Here is a 19137-nt window from a genome sequence, read left to right as displayed (position 1 = left end):
AAAACTGGATGTGCTATAAAAAAATTTTTGAACATAAAATAAAAAGGAATAGCATTGGGTTATTCCTTCAGATTGTTTCATGTAGATGGGTAATTTAATAGGTACGCATAATCTGTCATCAATTTTCCTGTTTTTGATTTTTCCTAAAAATTGTACTTCCTGCTTTTGACGTACGTTATGGTTTCCTGTAACCATTTCCGTCATTGACTTTTAAAGTACACAAATGTATTTTTAATGTATTAGTGACATGACCTGAAAATACCATTGTAGATATTATTCTACAATGAAGAATGAAGAAAAGAAGTTCTATTGCTGCTGACATATCTGTCCAAGACAATCTGAGCATGTGTATAGGTACATTATACACACCAAGTGAAAACAAATAGATTTGTTTCATGGAACCCCCTTTGAATGACTAATTACAGCAAATATATGTGATAATTATGATTTGCTGGAAATATTTAAATGTCATCTTTTAACATTGTTTTAAACTGGTTTCTAAGCGATATGACTGTACTGTACAGTATGTAATGCATATTTGTGTGCGGAGCACCCTGGGTGTGAAAGGGTGTGTTTTTTATTTTTTATTTGAAAGCACAAGCTGACACCCATGCATACCTGAGAGGGTGTGTGGGACTGCATAGTTAAAAAGAAGCTGATGTAAAAAACAATTTAGCATGGCTCACATGACCTGAAGCAATGTTATATAATGTCATAAAACCAGTTTTTTTTCCCCCTCCATGTTCAACCCTTTCATAATTTAACTTGTTCTATGCTAAAGCATGACTTGAAATTGCTTTACCATATTTACACATTTATTTAAGTATGGTTTCTGTGAAGCAAATGTATTACGATTCTGTAAACCTACATTTTAGAGGATTGTAAATGGTTTCTCCCCTTTGGCCACAATCTACTTCTGTGACTAGTCAGACAACTGGTCAAAAATGTTTTCAGCAGGTAGACCCTTCCATTTTCAATTCAAAAAATGAATGACATTCATGAACTGAGAATGCCTATATTGCTTTGAATTTTCCACTTCAGGAATTTAATTTTAATTCATTCAACTGAATTGAAAATGGAAATGACCACAATGTGTCAATACCATCTGCCATAAAAATACCTGTAACCTCCTTTATATATGTGTGTTAATTCACTGTGGAGTCAAGTTGGATTATATATACTCAGTTTTACTGTACAACTATACTGATCCCTTTGACATTTTCCTTTAAGCGGAGTCCTTGACCTGCAAAACCTGCAAAGCATCGCTCCTGGGGAAATGCCTGCTCCCCTCCAATATAACATGCTCAGCCGCCCAGCCCAACTGCTACGTGGGAAAAGCACGTGAGTTAATCTAACTTCTGTTCATTACCGCCCTGTGACAATACTTGGTTCTTAGCCCTCCATCATCTTACTGCACAGCACCAAGCACAATCACAAGGTCCCGGTTCCCTATAACGTACTGCATAAACATTTCCAGTGTCTAGTCCCCCTAAATTGAGCTTCAGCGAAGATACTCGAAACAGAGCAGGATTGAACATGACCTCTCATCTGTCCTCCTCCAGTGTTTAACGGCGCCAGCGACTTCATCGGCTTCAAAACCCTGGGCTGCCTGGACACACCTTCCTGCAACAAGACCACGACCGGCTTCATTCTGGGCACCGCCTATAACACCACGTACTACTGCTGCAACACTGACCGGTGCACGCCAGCCGGGGGGGCCAGCACGCTGCAGCTGTCCCTGACCGCCAGCGCCGCCCTGCTGTTCTCCCTGTGGTACGGCGTGAGGTGCTAGGGACTCTGGTCAACCTCACTGAGCCAGTGACTGCCTTTCCTCTTCCCCTCATACCTCCTGAAGCAGTAATCTACACCACCTAGAGCAAGCTCTGATGAAAACCTGGTACTGTGTCCCTGGCCATGCCAGCCTGTTCAGTCTGTGCAGTTCCACTTGGGGGCGCTGCCTGAATTCCACACATGAAAAAGAATGAAGGCTTGCTTCTTTCCCACACATACCCTTTCATCTCAGGTAGTCTAATATAAAATTCCAATCAGTTCTATTTAATGTTAAGTTATAAAGAAATTTGTGATTTTTATTTTTTTTTTACTGGAGACTGAATTATGTGGTTTTATGCTATGTTTTCTGTTAATTTATACTTTGCTATAAATGAACTCAATGGGATCAGTCTATGAAATAAACAACAATAACAATATTGTGTTGCAGTGTTTAAATCTCATTTTAATGTCCAAAATAACCCAATAAATCCAATTGGGATAGTTTTAATGGATCACAATGGCAAAGATGCAAATTAGCCAACCACCATTGCTCTGTTAATGGGTGTAATAATAACACAGACAGGCCAAATCAAATGTGCTTTCTCCCACCGAGCACAGGCTAGCTGCATAGCATTCTGCAGCTGAAGGCCAGGGGTTGTCAGGTCTCACATTTTAGTTTGAACAGCCTGTAACACATCCCACCTGTGTATTAAATGAAAATGAACAAAATCAACCAAATTAAAAGCTAAATTCCTAAGTTCCTAAACACACATTTTGATGGGACTTAGACATCATAACAACAATATAACAAAATTGTAAAAAACGGAAAAATTCAAAAGTTGTACAATATTAGCCGTACATTGGAAGAACAAACCAACCAACCGGTTTAATGTGTTTCATGCAATTTCTTTGCATCAATAAACCTATGGTTTGACCAACTAACTGATCAGTCATATGTGTTAATATTTTGAAGGACAATCTTGTATTCAGTACTGGATAGTGGGAGTTTGAGATCAGATGACCACTCGTGATTTAAATTCATCATGTGCACTTAGTAGCACAAAGCCCTGCCTCACAACCAGCCAGCAACACAAGCACAGCACCATCGAGTGGGCGTCCGCGGGCTTGGAACCACCGACCACATGGAGTGAATACAGTGTGCTCAGGGAATAGCACTACAGTAACTCTCCTACAGAGGGCAGTAGCTCCTTCTTCATGTAGAGCTGCAGGTCCACAGAGGGGTCATCCAGGTCCAGGCTGAGGAACTTCTCTACTACCTTCAAACACCTGGAGACGGACAGTGCTGCACTTACTGATTCAACACCACAGAACATTAATACTGCACTGACAAGAGGCAGCGATGCATATGCCCACACTGTGCGGCCACAGCCATCTAACACCCGCTCTCCTCTCGTTTACCTGCCTGTGTGCTCCTCCGTAGAGGGCTGGTCAATGCGCTTAATGGCTTTGCCTGCTCTGTACAGCTCTGATACCTAAACACACAGGCACGCCCATTAGTTTGATCACACTGTACCTACAATGACATCATATTTCTTTGTTCTCTCAGTATGAAAGGAAACATGGTTTTTGTACTTCTATGTCCTATTGCTCTATTGAATTAAAGAGCCCAGGTTGAACACAGTATTAAGTAGATGGGTTCCATTGTAGTGGGGCTGCAGTGTGTGCTGTGTATACCTCCACCCCTCTGTGCACCACAGCCTGGGGCAGGCCGGCCAGAGTAGCGATGTTAGCAGCAAAGCTGGACTGGCACACGCCTTCTCTCAGCTGGTACAGGAAGACCAACTCGTCACCATCTACTGCTGTCTCCAGTGTCTGTGCACACCATACATGCATACATGGAGATACACTGGGTTACTGCATGTACCTCTCTCTCTCTCTCTCTCTCTCTCTCTCTCTCTCTCTCTCTCTCTCTTACACAAACACACAGACACACACACCCACACACACACAGACACACATACACACACACACAGACACACACACATACACAGACACACACACACAAACACAGACACACACACACCTACACATACACACACACACACACACACACACACACACGCTCACAAACACATGCTTCATGTGGGAAGAATTGACTCAACAGCAAAAACATTTGTTTGATTATGGTGTACCATTAGTTGGAGACTAGAACAAGACTTAAAGAATGCCCTGGATACAAAACAAGATGCCTTAACTGCCTAAAGACTGTTTTATAGTCTGCATTGTTTGTGTAGTTTGTGCTGTGTGCAGCACCCGCGAACGGGCAGATCATTTATACTTGTGCGGCATGTTGCACAGGTTGCACAGGCGGCGTAAATAGATTCAGTTACTGAGCTTCATAGTTCTGTAGAAACCAATTAGCTTGTGCCTTAAAAGCAAAGTAACATTGGCTGTATTACGTATCCAGTTAGCCAGAATAATGTAAGACAGAATATACAATGTAATTCATAACTACCTTACATTCATATTTCCAAACCTACTACATAATGCGCCAATGACCACAAAAGTGCTCAGCTAGGTGTACATTGTAGCAACAAAGACATTCACGCCGAATATTTGACGTTGGCGGTTTTATGACGATCGGTTTTGTGAACCAACCCTTATAACCTGTTCAGCCAGAGCCACCTGCCAAAGTGACCTCATATCAGCAGTCAACCAATCATCAACTGTGCGGCGTATGCAGGCACTGGTTGCTAACTACGCACTTTTACATTTTTGGGGCGGTACGCAACATCACCACGGACGTGGTGTGCAACCTCGTTGCACACTTGTGCACATTCCGCACAACCCCTACGCAGACCCATTTTTACGTGCACTACGCAGATGTATAAAACAGCCGTAAGTCCCAGGTAGTGTGTGCTCAGCGGGTCCCTGGTCTTGTCTCCTGTTCATTCTGATTACAGTATGCTCTATATACCACCAATGGGATGTTATAGTTGCATATTACCTACTGTAAACCTGCTGCTGACCAGGCTTTATGACCAACACCAGTGTTGATCGTGCTGACTGTGTGCAGGGTTCAAGCAGCAGGAATGATCAATGAAGGTTATAGTGTTGCCACAGATAACAGCTCTTCATTCAAGGACTGCTCGATGAATCCACTCACACATTAATTGGCATAATTAATGCCAATCGTGGACAATTTTCCAAACAGCCGCTTCATATGCCACTCTAATGGAAATGAAAAGGCGCTCGTTCATCGGTCAAATCAATCAGAAAAATTTGATAGTCGAGAGTGAGCGGGACCACATTCAGGAAATAAGATCATGAAACACTGACCCTGTGACCTGCGAGAGGTTAAGTGAGCTATTCTAGTGTGAATGTGAGCACATGAGATCCGGTCCTGAGGCGATTAGCTACCAGCAGAGAGAGCAGGGGCGAGGGAGGCAGCAGGCCCAGCTGCAGCAGGCTGTGGAAGTTGGTGGCCAGCAGGATGTGAGGACACTGCGCTGGGGCCTTCTTCACCCAGTGCCTGAGGCAGGAGGCCAGGAGAGACAGGCCGTCTACCTGCGGACAGGACACACACGTACGCACACAGGCATGCACGCACACACGCACGTGCGCGTGCACACACACACACACACACACACACACAGGCATTCACACATACGCACACACACGCACACAGCCACGCATATACAGGCATGCAGGCACGCACACATGAACACGCACAGAATGCATGCATTACTCTTCCACCTCCCCCATCCCCTTTTCTGTTTCATCAGTCAGAGTTACCCTCACTCACTGTGTTGGTCCCTTTGCCAAACTCATCGATTAGGACCAGGGAGTTTCCAGTGCAGTTATTTAAAGCGTAGGCCATCTGAAATAGGACAGATGTTAAGGGAGACATCTACAGCATGTCAATCCATTCTCATACTCTACCCTACCAAATCAGCCCATCCCAAATCAGACACGTGAACACAAAGTATCTGCTTCAAGCATGACACTGCACCTTTCATTCGCTAAAAATCATGCTGCAAATTCCTAAAAAAATTTTTTTTTTTAATCGCAATACACAAAACCAAGGCATGATTAAAATTGAAATAAAAATGTATGAAAGATAATCACAGTTATAATAAAGCAAATAATTTGAAAGTAGTTGGGGTTAAGAATAATCTGCAGGGTAAAGGAAGCAGCATTGCTCATATCTCCAGTGCATCTCAGCTGGTTTAACACTGTGGAATGTGTGTGGCCTGGTCTGTGTGTGTAGATTCATACAGCAGTCTTTCTTAGTTTAAGTGCGTTTATTGAGTGTGACCTGACAGTGGGTCTCACCTGGTTTAAATCGATCATGAAGGTGCTCAGTCCCAGTGACACAGACTCTCGACTATGCATGCGGGTGAAGATGCTGTCAATCAAGCCTATCTCTGCTTCCTTCGCTGGCACATCAGAGCCAATCAGAGCCATGAAAACGATCAGACCCACCTGCCACAGCCAATCAGAGACCAAGAGCAAAGCTGTAAGACAATCCAAGCCGAACTCCAAGCCATATAAAATATGTCTTGAACAGATACAGTAAGACAGTAGTACCTCAATCACTGCATGTGTGGAGCCTCTTTTATAACAGTGAAGTGTACACTGAAAATTATGGTTGGCTGGCATTCGTACACACATTATGTTTCTGTGCGCTGTGTGGAAATGACGGTGTGTATGCATGTGTGCTTGTGTGCACGCGTGTATCAGTGTGTGCACGTGTGTGTGTGTGTGTGTGTGTGTGTGTGTGTGTGCGTGCGCGTGGGTGAGTCTCTTCCTGCCTGTTTCAGGTAGATGCTCTTTCCTGAGGAGTTGGGCCCGGTCAGGACTTTCACCTTCCCCTCGGTCTCGGAGCTCAGCAGCGGATTGGCCACAAACACGGGGGAGCAGAGCTCCAGCAGGGGGTGCCTGACGCACAGGGAGACACTAAGGGGCGTCGCGCAGGGAAGGCCCGAGCGACGGGCGAGAGCGGCGGGCGGGGCCCGGGCCCGGGCACGGCGGCGGCGGCGCGGCGCGTACCTGGCCTGGGTGAGGGACAGCCGGCCGCGGGGGCACATCGCGGGGGAGCAGTAGCCGTGCTCCTGGGAGGCCTGTGCCAGGGCCATCAGGCAGTCCAGCTCGGCGGCCAGCCGCAGCACCGCGTACAGGACCCCGCCGCGCTGCAGCACCGCCGCCTGCAGCTGCGTCATCACCGCCGTCTCCATGTCTGGGGCAGACACGCCTGCCTTCAGCACGGGCGCTTCCCAATCCAGCCCCTTCACCGCGCCACTCTAAAAGCTGCACGGCGGAGCCTCCGTTTGTCACCGTGCATGTGTATGGTGCGCACAGACTGGCAGCAGACCACAGCAGACAGTGATGAGTGCCAGCCGGGAGAGGGGGTGCGGCCCAAATCTGTACCTCCGGTCCACTTCCTCACACACGGCAGACTTCAGCAGTCCCCCCCCCAAAACTCTCAGCCCCTGCCCCTTATCATACCTGACTCTGACACTGTGTGGTGATCCTGTGGTGAATGGGTTTCAGTGGAATGTGTCGTGGCCGGTTTGGACCGGTCAGTTCACGCACACTGTCCTGCTGTCAGACGCGCACCTCTGATGTCGCAGTGCAGGTCCCCCAGCATGTCGTCCAGCTCCTTGGTCCTCTGGCTGCGGTAGTGCAGTCGCTCCTCTGAAAGGAACTGAGTCGCGGGGGTGTATGAGAGACGGCGGTTACACGAGAACTGAGCCCACACACAGAGGGAGAACGCTCCGCTTCTGCAGGCCATCTCACCATGAAATCAAGGCCCTCGATCTCAAAGTCTTCCTTCTGAACCATGCAAGGCAAGCGTGGAACTGACAGCAAGAACCCTATCTGAAGAAGGGGGGGAGAGAGAGAGAAAGAGAAATCGTGTGTGAGTGAATGAGTGAGTCAGCTGAGTGAGTGAGAGTGAGGGGGGAGGGGGGAGGGGGGGTGGTCAGTTTGGACCAGACAACACACAGACCTGACTGGATAGCAACTGAGGGGAGACGACAGGACATTCACTGGACAGACATTGAGAGAACTGTGAGAGAATATCACGACGGAGAAGATCCCTCTCTGAGAGACACAGAGAGACAGACACAAGCTGACAGACCGCAGTAATCCCAGTCTGACCAGAGGGATGTAGATGACACAGCAGGAAGGGATCCTGGGGTCCAGATTCTCCAGCTCTTTACGAGCCACATCAGTCAGGAAGTCTGACAATCCCATCATCCTTCTCTTCTCTGAGTGAGACCAAAAGAGAAGAGAGACCTCCCCGTCAACGTAAACCAGCCCTGTAGTACTGAGCCACACAGTCAAGAACAGACACGTTTATTCAAACTATTATCCTAATGTTATAACAACAAGATGTGTTCATCAAATTATTTTTTTAATCTCGACAGTAAGCACTGGCAAAAAAGTGACCTGAACCCTCTAGAGAAACTCCAAGCAGCCTAGCCTGAGTTTGAGAGCTTACTGAAGGCCTTGCAGGCTACAGTATGCCCATCTTCTCAGGGCAGAATCACAAATGCCTGAAGAATACTCATGTAGCCACTGTCGGCAGGTATTTAAGTGCACAGAAAATGCATTATAAGCGGTGATGCGCCTTGATCTGATTGTGAAGTGTCTTTTAAACTAAAGTTTTTAAATATCTGTATAGGAGCTAAATGTGCTGTGTGTCCGAGCCATTAAAGCACAATTTGGCATCTGCATAGTTTTTGACTGTTTTCCAGAATGTTTTCAAGCCATGTAACAAATTTAAGAGTCTTCCAACATTACAAATTTATATTCAGTTCAGCGCAGGCCGAGGAGATCAATTTCTGTCGCTTAGCGTGAGAAAATCCCCAAATCAACAGCATTGGACTCACTTTCATCAATGGCGGGGTCTACATTGGGTTTGATGGTGAAGCGATTTTCTGCCAAACTGCCTTCAAAGTCCACCTGCAGAACAGTACACGTAGGTCACAAAGACACTAACACACTGCATGTCAGCAAAGCCTTACGTAGCACATGTAAGGCTTCACAGCTTTCAACCTGACACACCCTACTCCTACTGAAACTGCTGCGATTTGGTACTGTGTGCGGACTCACCACTTTGCTAATGAGAGAGGCGATGTAGAACAGATCGTCCGTGAAAGTGTCGCTGATCTCCTGAAACAGCTGGATAGACTGAGGCAGAGAGCGCACTGTGTCTCTGATGCACACTGCACTGTACACGGTCTGTAGGAGCCAACCAAGGGAGAGGAAAGAGGTTATTACAGTATATACAGTGTACATCTGCAGTGTATAGATATCCATCTCTACATGCATATGCAGTATGCATACATGGTCAGGCCATTACAGGAACTAAAGGCAAGAAGACTCTACACATCAGTAGCTACCCGATGACCAAGGATGTATTAAAAGTACACACCAATATGATCATCAACCCGCATTGGGTCTTTGTCAGGATAAATGCAGTCTGAAGAGCGCCCATATACTTAATCTTGGGTTACCAGTTAGGGGCCACTAATGCAGTGTGCGAACCCTATAGCCTTCACATTACATTACAGGCATTTATCAGACGCTCTTATCCAGAGCAACTTACAGACGTATGTACATTGTTTGTCTGTCCTGCACCAGCATCACCAATAGATATCATTGGGCCTCTGTCAAGCATGTCCATTTGATACTGTTGAGGCTGACTTCCCTATCAAGAATGATTTAATTTTTAATTGTAGTAAGGTGCCTTCGTACCTTATAGAGACACTGCCAGTCACTGATTTTGGTGTGAGAGAGAGACATCCGGTGTAGCAGGGTCTGTTGGTAGAACAATGAGCACATATAAGGATAAACCTAAGTCTATAAAACATGCACCCGAGAGAACCACTTTACTGGGTAGGCTATGCAGTGGTTGGATAAGTAGACTGCTGTACCTAATTATCTGCAGCCTGTACAGTGTAGATGTGTGCTGTGCATGCAGTAGGCTGTGTCTCGGTGTACCGGAATGCTCCTGACGTTCCGGAGACAGCCCTGCAGGGTGTGGAGAGCGTCAGAGTTCCGTGGAGAAGTGAAGAAACGCACCACTTCCTGTCTCCTGCTCAGCACAGTCAGGTCTCTGGTGGGCCGAAGGAACCACTGACTGGGGAAATCACCGGAGAGTGAGGGGGCATTTAACCTCATGCAGCCAGACCACAGTCACTGACCACAGGAGTCACTGTGGGAGATGGAGTGGGATAACCCGCACACCCACCCTCCCTGGGTGAAGTTAGGGTAATTGACTATAAGTCCTGCAGGACTACCAGCTGCAGTTGGAAGAGCCACGCCACAGAATTCATCCTTTAGACTATTAGGGTCATCCTTGCACAAGCAACTTCTTTAGCTGGATACACCACTAGGGAGAGCCCACTTTGTCTTCATTTGGTCATTTCTCATATTAATTAGCAAAGATACAGCCTTGTTTTAAATTCATATTTTCTATAAGACTTGGGTTTATTCACGCACAAGCAAACAAGTAGTATATACTCTCTGACTCCCTGAGCGTTTTGGGCTTACCGAAGAAGTTTCGATCCAAATTTGCACTTGCAGAGATTTAATATGCCTGAAAAACAGAAATGTATGAAATCTGTTGAAATCACTAGTGTACACTTGTATTTATTAATGCACCCGTGTGTGGTGGCATAATTTGCATATATGGCTACACAGTATGCATATCAGTATCAGGTAATTATCATAATGTGTATGAACTTGAAATTGTTCCATAAAATACATAGCTTTTATACAAAAATGCGTTTTTTTGAGAAGTGGATTTAGCAAGACATGGTAGCAGATTTGGAACAGTATGAACTCTCCCCCTGGGCAATGGAAATCACAGATATACCTGAATCTGTACAGTGTGTACAGTATGTGTGTGTCTCACCATAAAGACTGAGTCCCTCCTTCTCCCCAGACTGCAGCTTGTACACAGATGGATGTGGCTCGGATTTAAATATCTGGAGCACACTGAGAGAGAAGTGACCGCTCTGTACTAATCTATACATCTATAATCTAATGTGTAAGTCAGGAAGTATAAAAAATACTGTATCTTTACTGATGATAACGTATAGAAATACTGTATAACAACACTATGACATAGATTTCCTTTCAATTGCATCCTTTTGAAAAATGGCTTCAACGAGAAGTGACAATGCACATGCTTGACGTTCTGCATTAATCTTGATTCTACTTGCATAAAAATACTGCAGACTTACAGTGAAAGACGTTAACTGGAATATATGCATTTGATCCAAGGTAAAGGGACGTGAAAATGACTGACCTGTAAGTGTCTCTGTCCACGTGCACCACATCTTTCCTGTAAGCCATTACAATGCAGGTTCAATCACACAGACAAACACGTCATACAGTACGGTAAGAGGCTCTTATACTGATGCAGTACAGTAAAATCAGGCTGTCAGTAAACACCTGTAACAGCGAAACTTCAGACAGACAGAAACACAGCCACAAGCAGAGGAAAAGCACATTACAATGTGTAGATCTGGAACTGAAAAATAGGAACTCCAACACTGTTGTCCTCCAGCTCCACCCCAACTCTTCTCCTGTCCAAACATTTCAGCAGAGCGCCTACAGACCGCAGCTGGAGGAGTGAGAGTGAGAGAGATGAAAGTTTGGAGTTATGCTTAACATTTACCAACCATTAATCTGTACACTTTAGTAATATTTACAAATCTAAAAATCTATCTCTTCCTAGACAGTTTGACTGATATGCACAAAACGTGGAATGTAGCATGCACTCCTGTCTTTAAACTTTGCATAAATAAAAATGCTGTGCTTTGAATTTGCACATAGGCTTGGCTTTTCACTAAAAATGTAATAAATCCAAATGGCCTATGTATACATGAAACGTTGTGTGTATATTGATAATGCCATCCTGAGGACAGCCCTAAAGAACTGGACAGATTAAATCACAAGGTAGCACGATAAAGCTCAATGATTTTTAAAAAGGGGAAAATTCTAAGAAAATCACAATGTTTATGTTGAGTAGACCCTAGAAACCTGCTACAGTAATTCATCGCAGTTGGAATATGTATATCTATGTTTACATAGTGTACAGCAACATCATGTCATACTTCAAATGTAACACAAAGATAAAATATAATCACAATGAATTTACCCAAAAGTTGAAGAACACCAACTGTTAATAATTTATACCTGGCAGCACTGATAATTGGAAAGTTGTGGCTATGAGTGCTTGGTCCCTTAATTGTTGCAGCTACATTTACAAGTATATTTCCTCAGAAAAACATTTTGAGAGAAGGAAAGGGAGTGAAAGACAAATTTGGCAGAAAGAGCGAGAGACAGATAATGATATAAATACAACAATTTTGTTATTTTAAAACATCTTTATTATTTATTTAAATTGATTTTATGTTTAGCTTTATCATTAATAGCTGCATCTCATGTTCATTTATTAAAATGCATACACTGTACTAAACTAGTTTCATGTTATACTATGGCTTTCACCATTGCATCACCGTAGAAAGAAAGAAGGCCAGAAAAACAGGAGGAGACTCACCATAAGGGTGCAGTCAAAGGGGAGGCAAGAGGACAGATAAGGAAGTCTCTCTTTCTCTGTGATGGAGGGAGGGAGAGAGGGAAGGTGGGCTGAGAGTAGCCTCTGCTTGCTCACCTCCAGTCCTGATGAGGTGAGGGAAAGAAGAGGAGGGGCTTATGCGGTGGACATATAAAAATATAAAATGTAAACCCTCCACACATTTGCACAAACTCTGCTCTGCCTTGATTACTGTCACCAGTGAATCCAACAGCCCATAAGCCCTTTTAGCCCATAAGCCCCTTTAGTTTATGTATTGGTATAAATCTCACGTTATAAGAGAAATACAATCAGAACACAATCGTGAACAATACAGTTAGAATTTATACATTCTCATTAAAATAAAAACATGTGCCACATACACACACACACACACACACACAAAAACACACATACGCAGCAAAAAACTGCATACTCTGTCTCTGTCTTACCAAAGTCAACATTGGGATACAGGACAATCTCAGGCTTGTAGTCAGAGCTTGCGCCTGTAATTGCAAAAAGGAAAAAAAAGAAAAAAAGCCAAGTGTGGAGACAGAGAATGCATTCATTTCTAATATCCTGTTTAAGCACGCTGTGGGATTTCAACCCTTCAGCAGCCTCAGCCTTCACCAGCACTGAGCTCTCCTGCCCCCTAGTGGTTCCTCGCCTTCAGGACTCACTGACTGTCTTGATGAATTGAGCCATGCTGCGCTCTTGCTTGGCACTGGTGATGAGGACACTCGGACAGACCTCCTGCACCACTGAGAACAAGATGGAGTACAGTGAGGGAGTGCATACAGTACTAAACGCTCTTTTCTGATGTATGTCACTGACATGCAGTAGAGTATGCTCAGACACACTGTCTAATGTGGAGGTCAGTATTGCAGAGATATGTCAATAAGTGAGACAGTCAGCCAGTCAGGCTTTAACCTGTACCTTTCTCAAGAAGCAGAAGGTCACTGTTGTCCACAGTGTCCGGCATATAGTGCAGGGTGTAGTCTCTGCTGTCATAGAAACTGAGGCCCAACTTTCCATTATGGACCAGCACACTTAAGTAGATCTGACAAGTAGAAATTTGTGTCTTCAGTAACCTCAATAACATATGTGATATAGTATGTGTACATTAACTGAGTGGTTGTGTGCAAGTATGCGTGCGCGTGTGTGTGAGCACGCCTGTGCGCATTTGTGCTTGCATGCATATGTGTGTTTGTGTCAGAATGTGACCATGAGAAAATTATAAGCGTATAAAGGTAATTGTGTGCAACTGTCTGTGAAGGTGAATGAGTGTGACAGTGCAAATGTGTTTGACAATGTAATGTGTGTACTGTACTACTGTGTGTGTATGTGTGACCTCAGATGACAACTCCTCCTCATCATCAGATAGGCTGGGTATGCATCCCCCTGGTCCTGCATCCCTTTGTCTTACTCCACCATACACAGCCATGCCACACACTGCAGAACATTATTTTCACAATATATACAATTCTGAAAAAACATACAATGCATTCAATCTTAATTAAAATAATAAGTAGAGCTGGACTCAGCCATGTTATGACAATTATTTCACACATCTTTTTTTCGTCCAAATTTCGTTTCAAATAAAATGAGCGCATCACCCGGTAGATCTGTCAAATGCAGATTCGGTTGGAAGATATAGGCAGCTTACGTTAAAACAAATGTTACATGACTTTCAACTGATTCTTGCTGCCACCGAAAACATGTTCGTTCGCTAAAGTTACACTGTTGGTGATGGCCATCAGCTGAAGGTATCAGAATTTCTACTTATCAGAAAACTGTTTTTGTATGATTCCAAAATTAATATATTATTTATTTGCTAACTGTATATCGTCATAAATACATAGTTACAATGGGCATAGCCAATATTAAGTCAATAGCAGCGATTTTTCAGTTAAGCTTCCTGTGTAAATAGTAACTTATGTTAACTACACGATGAAGTTTGAAAATGATTAAGAATTTATTTGTAACGATAGGGTTTTTAAAAAATTTAAGTGAACTATACCTGGAAGGCAGAATATGTCCTTTCTTTTTGGTGACTTCCGTAACTTAACTAACTTAGCTAGCTAGCTACGGTTAGCTGAATTAAGACAGGCAGCACAGGATAACGTTTGTGGTAGAAAGCTTCGATTTTGAACAAGTTTAGCTTAAACAGAATCGTCCTAGTCTGCCACGTATGACAACTTGTTAAATGGAGAATGTTTCTTTATTTTTTGTAATCCAACCTATTATCGTATGGTAAATCTGGATGGAGAGAGAGGTTTACTTAGGCCCCTACTTTTCACTCGTGAACGTCTCGCGCTTAGTAGAAAGGTGCCACCCACGCAGTGGTAAGCAGCAACAGGGTTATGACTATTTCATTTTCTAACCAAAAAGTAAATATCTTGGGTGAAACTAAACATTTAAGAAGAAGTAGTTGGACCTTCATGATTGATTTTTGTTTGTTTTCCCCTGTCCAATGTTTGTCACCCCGTTTGTTACCCATTCACTTCCAGTCAAAGGAGGGTTTCTCTTTGGGCCACCAGACTGATTGTGACAACTAATTTTGCCCACTCTGACTTTACAGCATATCTGTCTGTTAATAGGATTCATGCAATTTCACTTTAAAAAAAACATTTAAGGGGTTTAAATGTATTTTTCTTGCCCCTTCTTTTTAATCTCCGTCTAGTTTCTTACCACCAGATCAAGTTTCAAATCAATCCTTCTACTCACTTAAAGTAGCCATATGACTTAGGCCTATATGACAAATATATGTGCCTGATCACTGAATTAAAAATATTTTTATTGAATAGAAAGATGAAACGATACAAAAGAGAGCCAAGAATACTTAATTTATTCATCTTTGCCACATTATTTCACACAATTTCTTGTAATTTAAATAAGGTGAAAAAGGCTGAAAATATTGTTAGCTATTTAAATACAAGGGGAACATTCTTTCATGCAAGTTTACTGTGCACACACTTAGTTAACATTCAGATTAATGTAAGTTACATTCATGTTTTAGTTCACTTTTGAAACTGGTCAATTTCTACAGACATTTTGTCACACTGGGATATAGTACCGGATTTTACCATGTGCTATTTTGTTTGTACCATGCCTACGCCATATCATGTGTAGCCTATATGTTGCCTGTGACATTATATAAAACTAATGTTGATTCAGGCTGATGCATCTTCAGTTGGTTTGGTTTGACTGCAACTGAAGTAATCACTCAGGTAAATTGTGATGAATGCATCACCCTTAGATCATAGGCCACCTTCATTAGCACAAAGTGTCTAATGTTAAGTTCTACTTACACAAGGATTACTGACATAAGGAATGTATTCTTCATATGTCAGAGTAAACATTGTCTTTCTAAATGCCATCTTCAAATACATAGTGCTAAATTTTATATAGTATACAAATTCATTGTAAATAATGTTTGTAAGGATACTACCAGAAGCCCTGTGTTCTGTATTACCCACCATAAAATAACAGGTTTCTAGTCTGGAAATGATCTGCAAAGCCTCTTGAATTATGAGTCGTTTTAACCATTTAAGGACTATCTAGTTGTTTTAGTATCACGTTCAAATAATTCAGGGAATTTTCTGGGCCACGACTGCTCCTCTGGTGCCTTTAATCAGTTCTTAAGTATTGTGACTTAAGTGGTAAATGTTTCTGTCTGTATACACTGTGTGTCTTTGAGTGGAATCTCTTGTATAGTGTGTTTTTAATTGATCACCAGGATACAAGAGAGAAGTAGAGGAGAAGATAGAGTGGATAGCCCATCCAAATAGAAGGTGTGTTGGAAGTGGCCCCGTTGCACAGGTTAGTGTTGCAGCACTCATTGGTGAAGGTGAAGTTTATGCCCATGGCATACTTCTCTCCAGTGATACCGCACAGAGAGGAGATAACACAGCTTTTCTCAAACAGGACCACACGGAACTCTCCTGCACATTGGAATAGAGGAGTTACGATTTAGAATAAACACACTGATAGACTTATTTTCATCATTATCATCAAAGCTTAACTGGGAGAGAGGTTGATGGTGTACGTTGACTGACCAGAAACCGTCAACAGAACAGGACCGGCCGTCATCGTATGTCCACCAAACTTGTTTTTCTGTTCTCACCTCGGTTGCCGACTGCTGTGCTTGACAGACAGTGCTGGCCTGGAGGGCACTTCTGCGGGAACTTAATGCAATCCAGTGGAGAGATTGTAGGAAACACACAAGTAAAGCAATACAGAGGGACTGTAAGAAAAAAGAAAGAGAAGTTATGTACTCTACACGGTACACTGCGCACAGACATGATAATGCATGAATATGCACACTACAGTAAAGCATGTGAACATATACATCCTACTTGAATAGATACACCAAAGTGATGAACATTCACAGAAAATTTCCAATTGGAAGGAAAGACTGAAATCAGGTGGTGGGGAAAAATAGTATCAGGCTAACAAAATGTGTTTGCCTTTACCGGGCAGATGCAGAGACAATACATACACACTTTAACACACATTTACACTGCAAATTTAAACTTTCATATTCATAAACAGCAATAACATCTGTAGATCTTAACACATAAGTGACTAAGCAGTCAATGTGATGTTATCAAAGAACCGCCCAATAATTTGTCTCCAACTCCATGCTCACTGCCTGTTTACTCACCAGAAAACGGGAGCAGACAAAGAAAAAGTACTAAATAAATTAGACGGGGCATTTCAGTCTTGGACTCTCAGCAATCCTCTGGGATGTTTTTCTTCTCTCTGTATTCCACTCAAGCTTGCCAATGTTTTTCTGAGTTTGTTCTGAGGTTCCTTATATCATTTTCAAAACATTACATTTCCATGTCTTCTTCAGTTGGCTGCTTATTAATCACAATCTCTCCTTCTGTTTCTGTATCTATTTATCTCTACAACTGTGTCCTGCTGTCAGATCAAGCCAGATGTCTATCTCTCACTCTCTGGGACTGTCCAGATGCTTGCTGTATGTGCCTTCTTTCTGTGTTACGTTGAACTTGGGATAAGTACCCACCCCACAGGCCTAATGTAATTTAAGATGTCAGAAATCAAATGACAGCACTGAAGTAACTACTGTAGCGTAACAGTAAATAGAAATTTGGAGTAGAATATTCATTTAAGATGTCTTGTAAACAGATAGAATTGTCAAACACACCATGGTTATGCTGGCCATCACTTACGTTGACTTGGCTGAGAGGGGGTTAGTAGATTATCAATCAGACTTTATATAGCACATTTCATATACAATATACAAATGCAATGTGATTGACAAAAAATTGATTGATTGTTATTTAAGAAGGACAGTCAAAAATATATACTATGCTCAATGTTCATATGCAGCATTCCTGGATAGCATTGTGTGCTCATGCCTTTCTACTTGAGATGGAACTGAGATGGAGTGTTGTGAAGAAAGAAGCTGATGAAGTTATCCTTTATTTCTTAATGAAAGACATAAAGTTGAGCAGTAGGACTGTCAAGTGACCTGGAATCTTGTGACTGGTAAACAAGGGAGGTGGATGACGTGGGAGTTAAATGGGGTAGGGGCCAACTTGTCAGATCAACTGTACTGTAAGTCAGCTTAAGCCTTGTGATGTTTGTGTATGCTGACTTGTGTACATATTACAGCTCAGAGATCCTGCTCATGCATTTCAAATGAGAAGACACAGGAAGATGGACAAACAAACAGCAATGACAACATTTCAGCTTCCTCTAATTTTACCTTTGAAGCAAAGCCCCAAAAGGATGCATCCAACCCACTCTACTATCACTCTTTAGCATCTAAAAAAACATGCTGAAGCAGGGTGAAGTTTTTGCTGATTTTATGTTTTGCTGTTGTATAAAGTGACAGTACATTTACAGTTAGACTTTGCCACTCTTTCCAACTTGTATGTATTTTTAATGGTATATAAATTTGACGAAATGTGATGACAGAAAGTTTTCTTGTAAGAATCTGAGACTTTGAACCAGTAAGTAGCATACAGAACTACATACTATAATTTAATCAATAAGTGCCTCAATTGTGACACATACCAAACCCAGCTGTGCAAAATTAGCATTTTGCATGTTCATTGTAGCTACTTCACTTATTGGGCATTAAACTGTACATGTGGAAAATGCAGATTCACTAAATATTGCTGCACCAAACAGAATAACGCACTGGTCTGATAATTATTTACAGTGATAGCCAATAAACAAGCATCTACAGTCTGTCATATTTGAACATAATTTTAAATGAGGATTTGGTAACAGGTAGCATCTAAATGATGAACTCAATATATCAGGATAGTTTGGGGTTAAAAGTGGTATTAAGGGTGCCTCCATTCCATTGTTCCATTATGGTAGTTAGCCAGTTACACCCAATTAACAAACTGCATCACAAAAAGGTGTTACTTGTACTTTGTGGTGTGTCCAGGTACATACAGGTCTCAAACTATGGTGACACTATGGCAATTGTAATTGTAAGGTATGATGGATACATTGTCACCTGTCACTTGAGGAAGGTGATTTCAAAGGAGTGCTTCACAATGCATACAGTCATCAGCTTCTTGCCATTGTTGCAACCATGTATCATGACAGAGTTATAAAGGTATAATTATAAAACTACTCCATAATCTCATGCACATTGTTTTCAGTATTTTCTTCTTTGGGTTCTTGACCCTTTAAGAAAGCTGCAACACAAATGTTACCCTACCTTCATTGACACATCTAAACGAAGCTCATTAACATTAGAACTAGTTTAAATTGAATGGTAGATATAAAAAATTCTGATTATTACTTGTTATGTTGTACGGAGA

The 19137-nt window shown here is 42.6% G+C and overlaps 1 protein-coding gene across 6 annotated transcripts; it reads right to left on the bottom strand.

Annotated features, from left to right (window-relative positions):
* Positions 1–2090: 2090 nt before the first annotated feature.
* Positions 2091–14814, bottom strand: msh5 (mutS homolog 5). Of its 6 annotated transcripts, XM_035395761.1 has the most exons (25): positions 14346–14814; positions 13677–13777; positions 13262–13385; positions 13006–13086; positions 12778–12831; positions 12311–12432; positions 11262–11371; positions 11054–11089; positions 10658–10740; positions 10294–10339; positions 9742–9880; positions 9496–9558; positions 8851–8979; positions 8628–8700; positions 7894–8003; positions 7531–7611; positions 7351–7438; positions 6784–6970; positions 6546–6672; positions 6067–6216; positions 5537–5611; positions 5152–5298; positions 3466–3603; positions 3190–3263; positions 2091–3057 (listed from the first exon to the last, which is right to left on the bottom strand). In XM_035395761.1, the coding sequence occupies exons 2-25, from the start codon at positions 13767–13769 to the stop codon at positions 2946–2948; spliced, it is 2442 nt and encodes an 813-aa protein (XP_035251652.1). In that variant the 5' UTR covers positions 13770–13777; positions 14346–14814; the 3' UTR covers positions 2091–2945. The 6 variants fall into 6 exon arrangements, with proteins under 6 accessions (XP_035251652.1, XP_035251671.1, XP_035251680.1 ...); XM_035395780.1 differs by lacking the exon at positions 5152–5298; XM_035395789.1 differs by lacking the exons at positions 13262–13385; positions 13677–13777.
* Positions 14815–19137: the final 4323 nt, after the last annotated feature.

This window comes from Anguilla anguilla, chromosome 1, assembly GCF_013347855.1.
Source record: "Anguilla anguilla isolate fAngAng1 chromosome 1, fAngAng1.pri, whole genome shotgun sequence".
NCBI classification, from domain to species: domain Eukaryota; kingdom Metazoa; phylum Chordata; class Actinopteri; order Anguilliformes; family Anguillidae; genus Anguilla; species Anguilla anguilla.
This window is presented reverse-complemented; position numbering and strand designations above follow the sequence as displayed.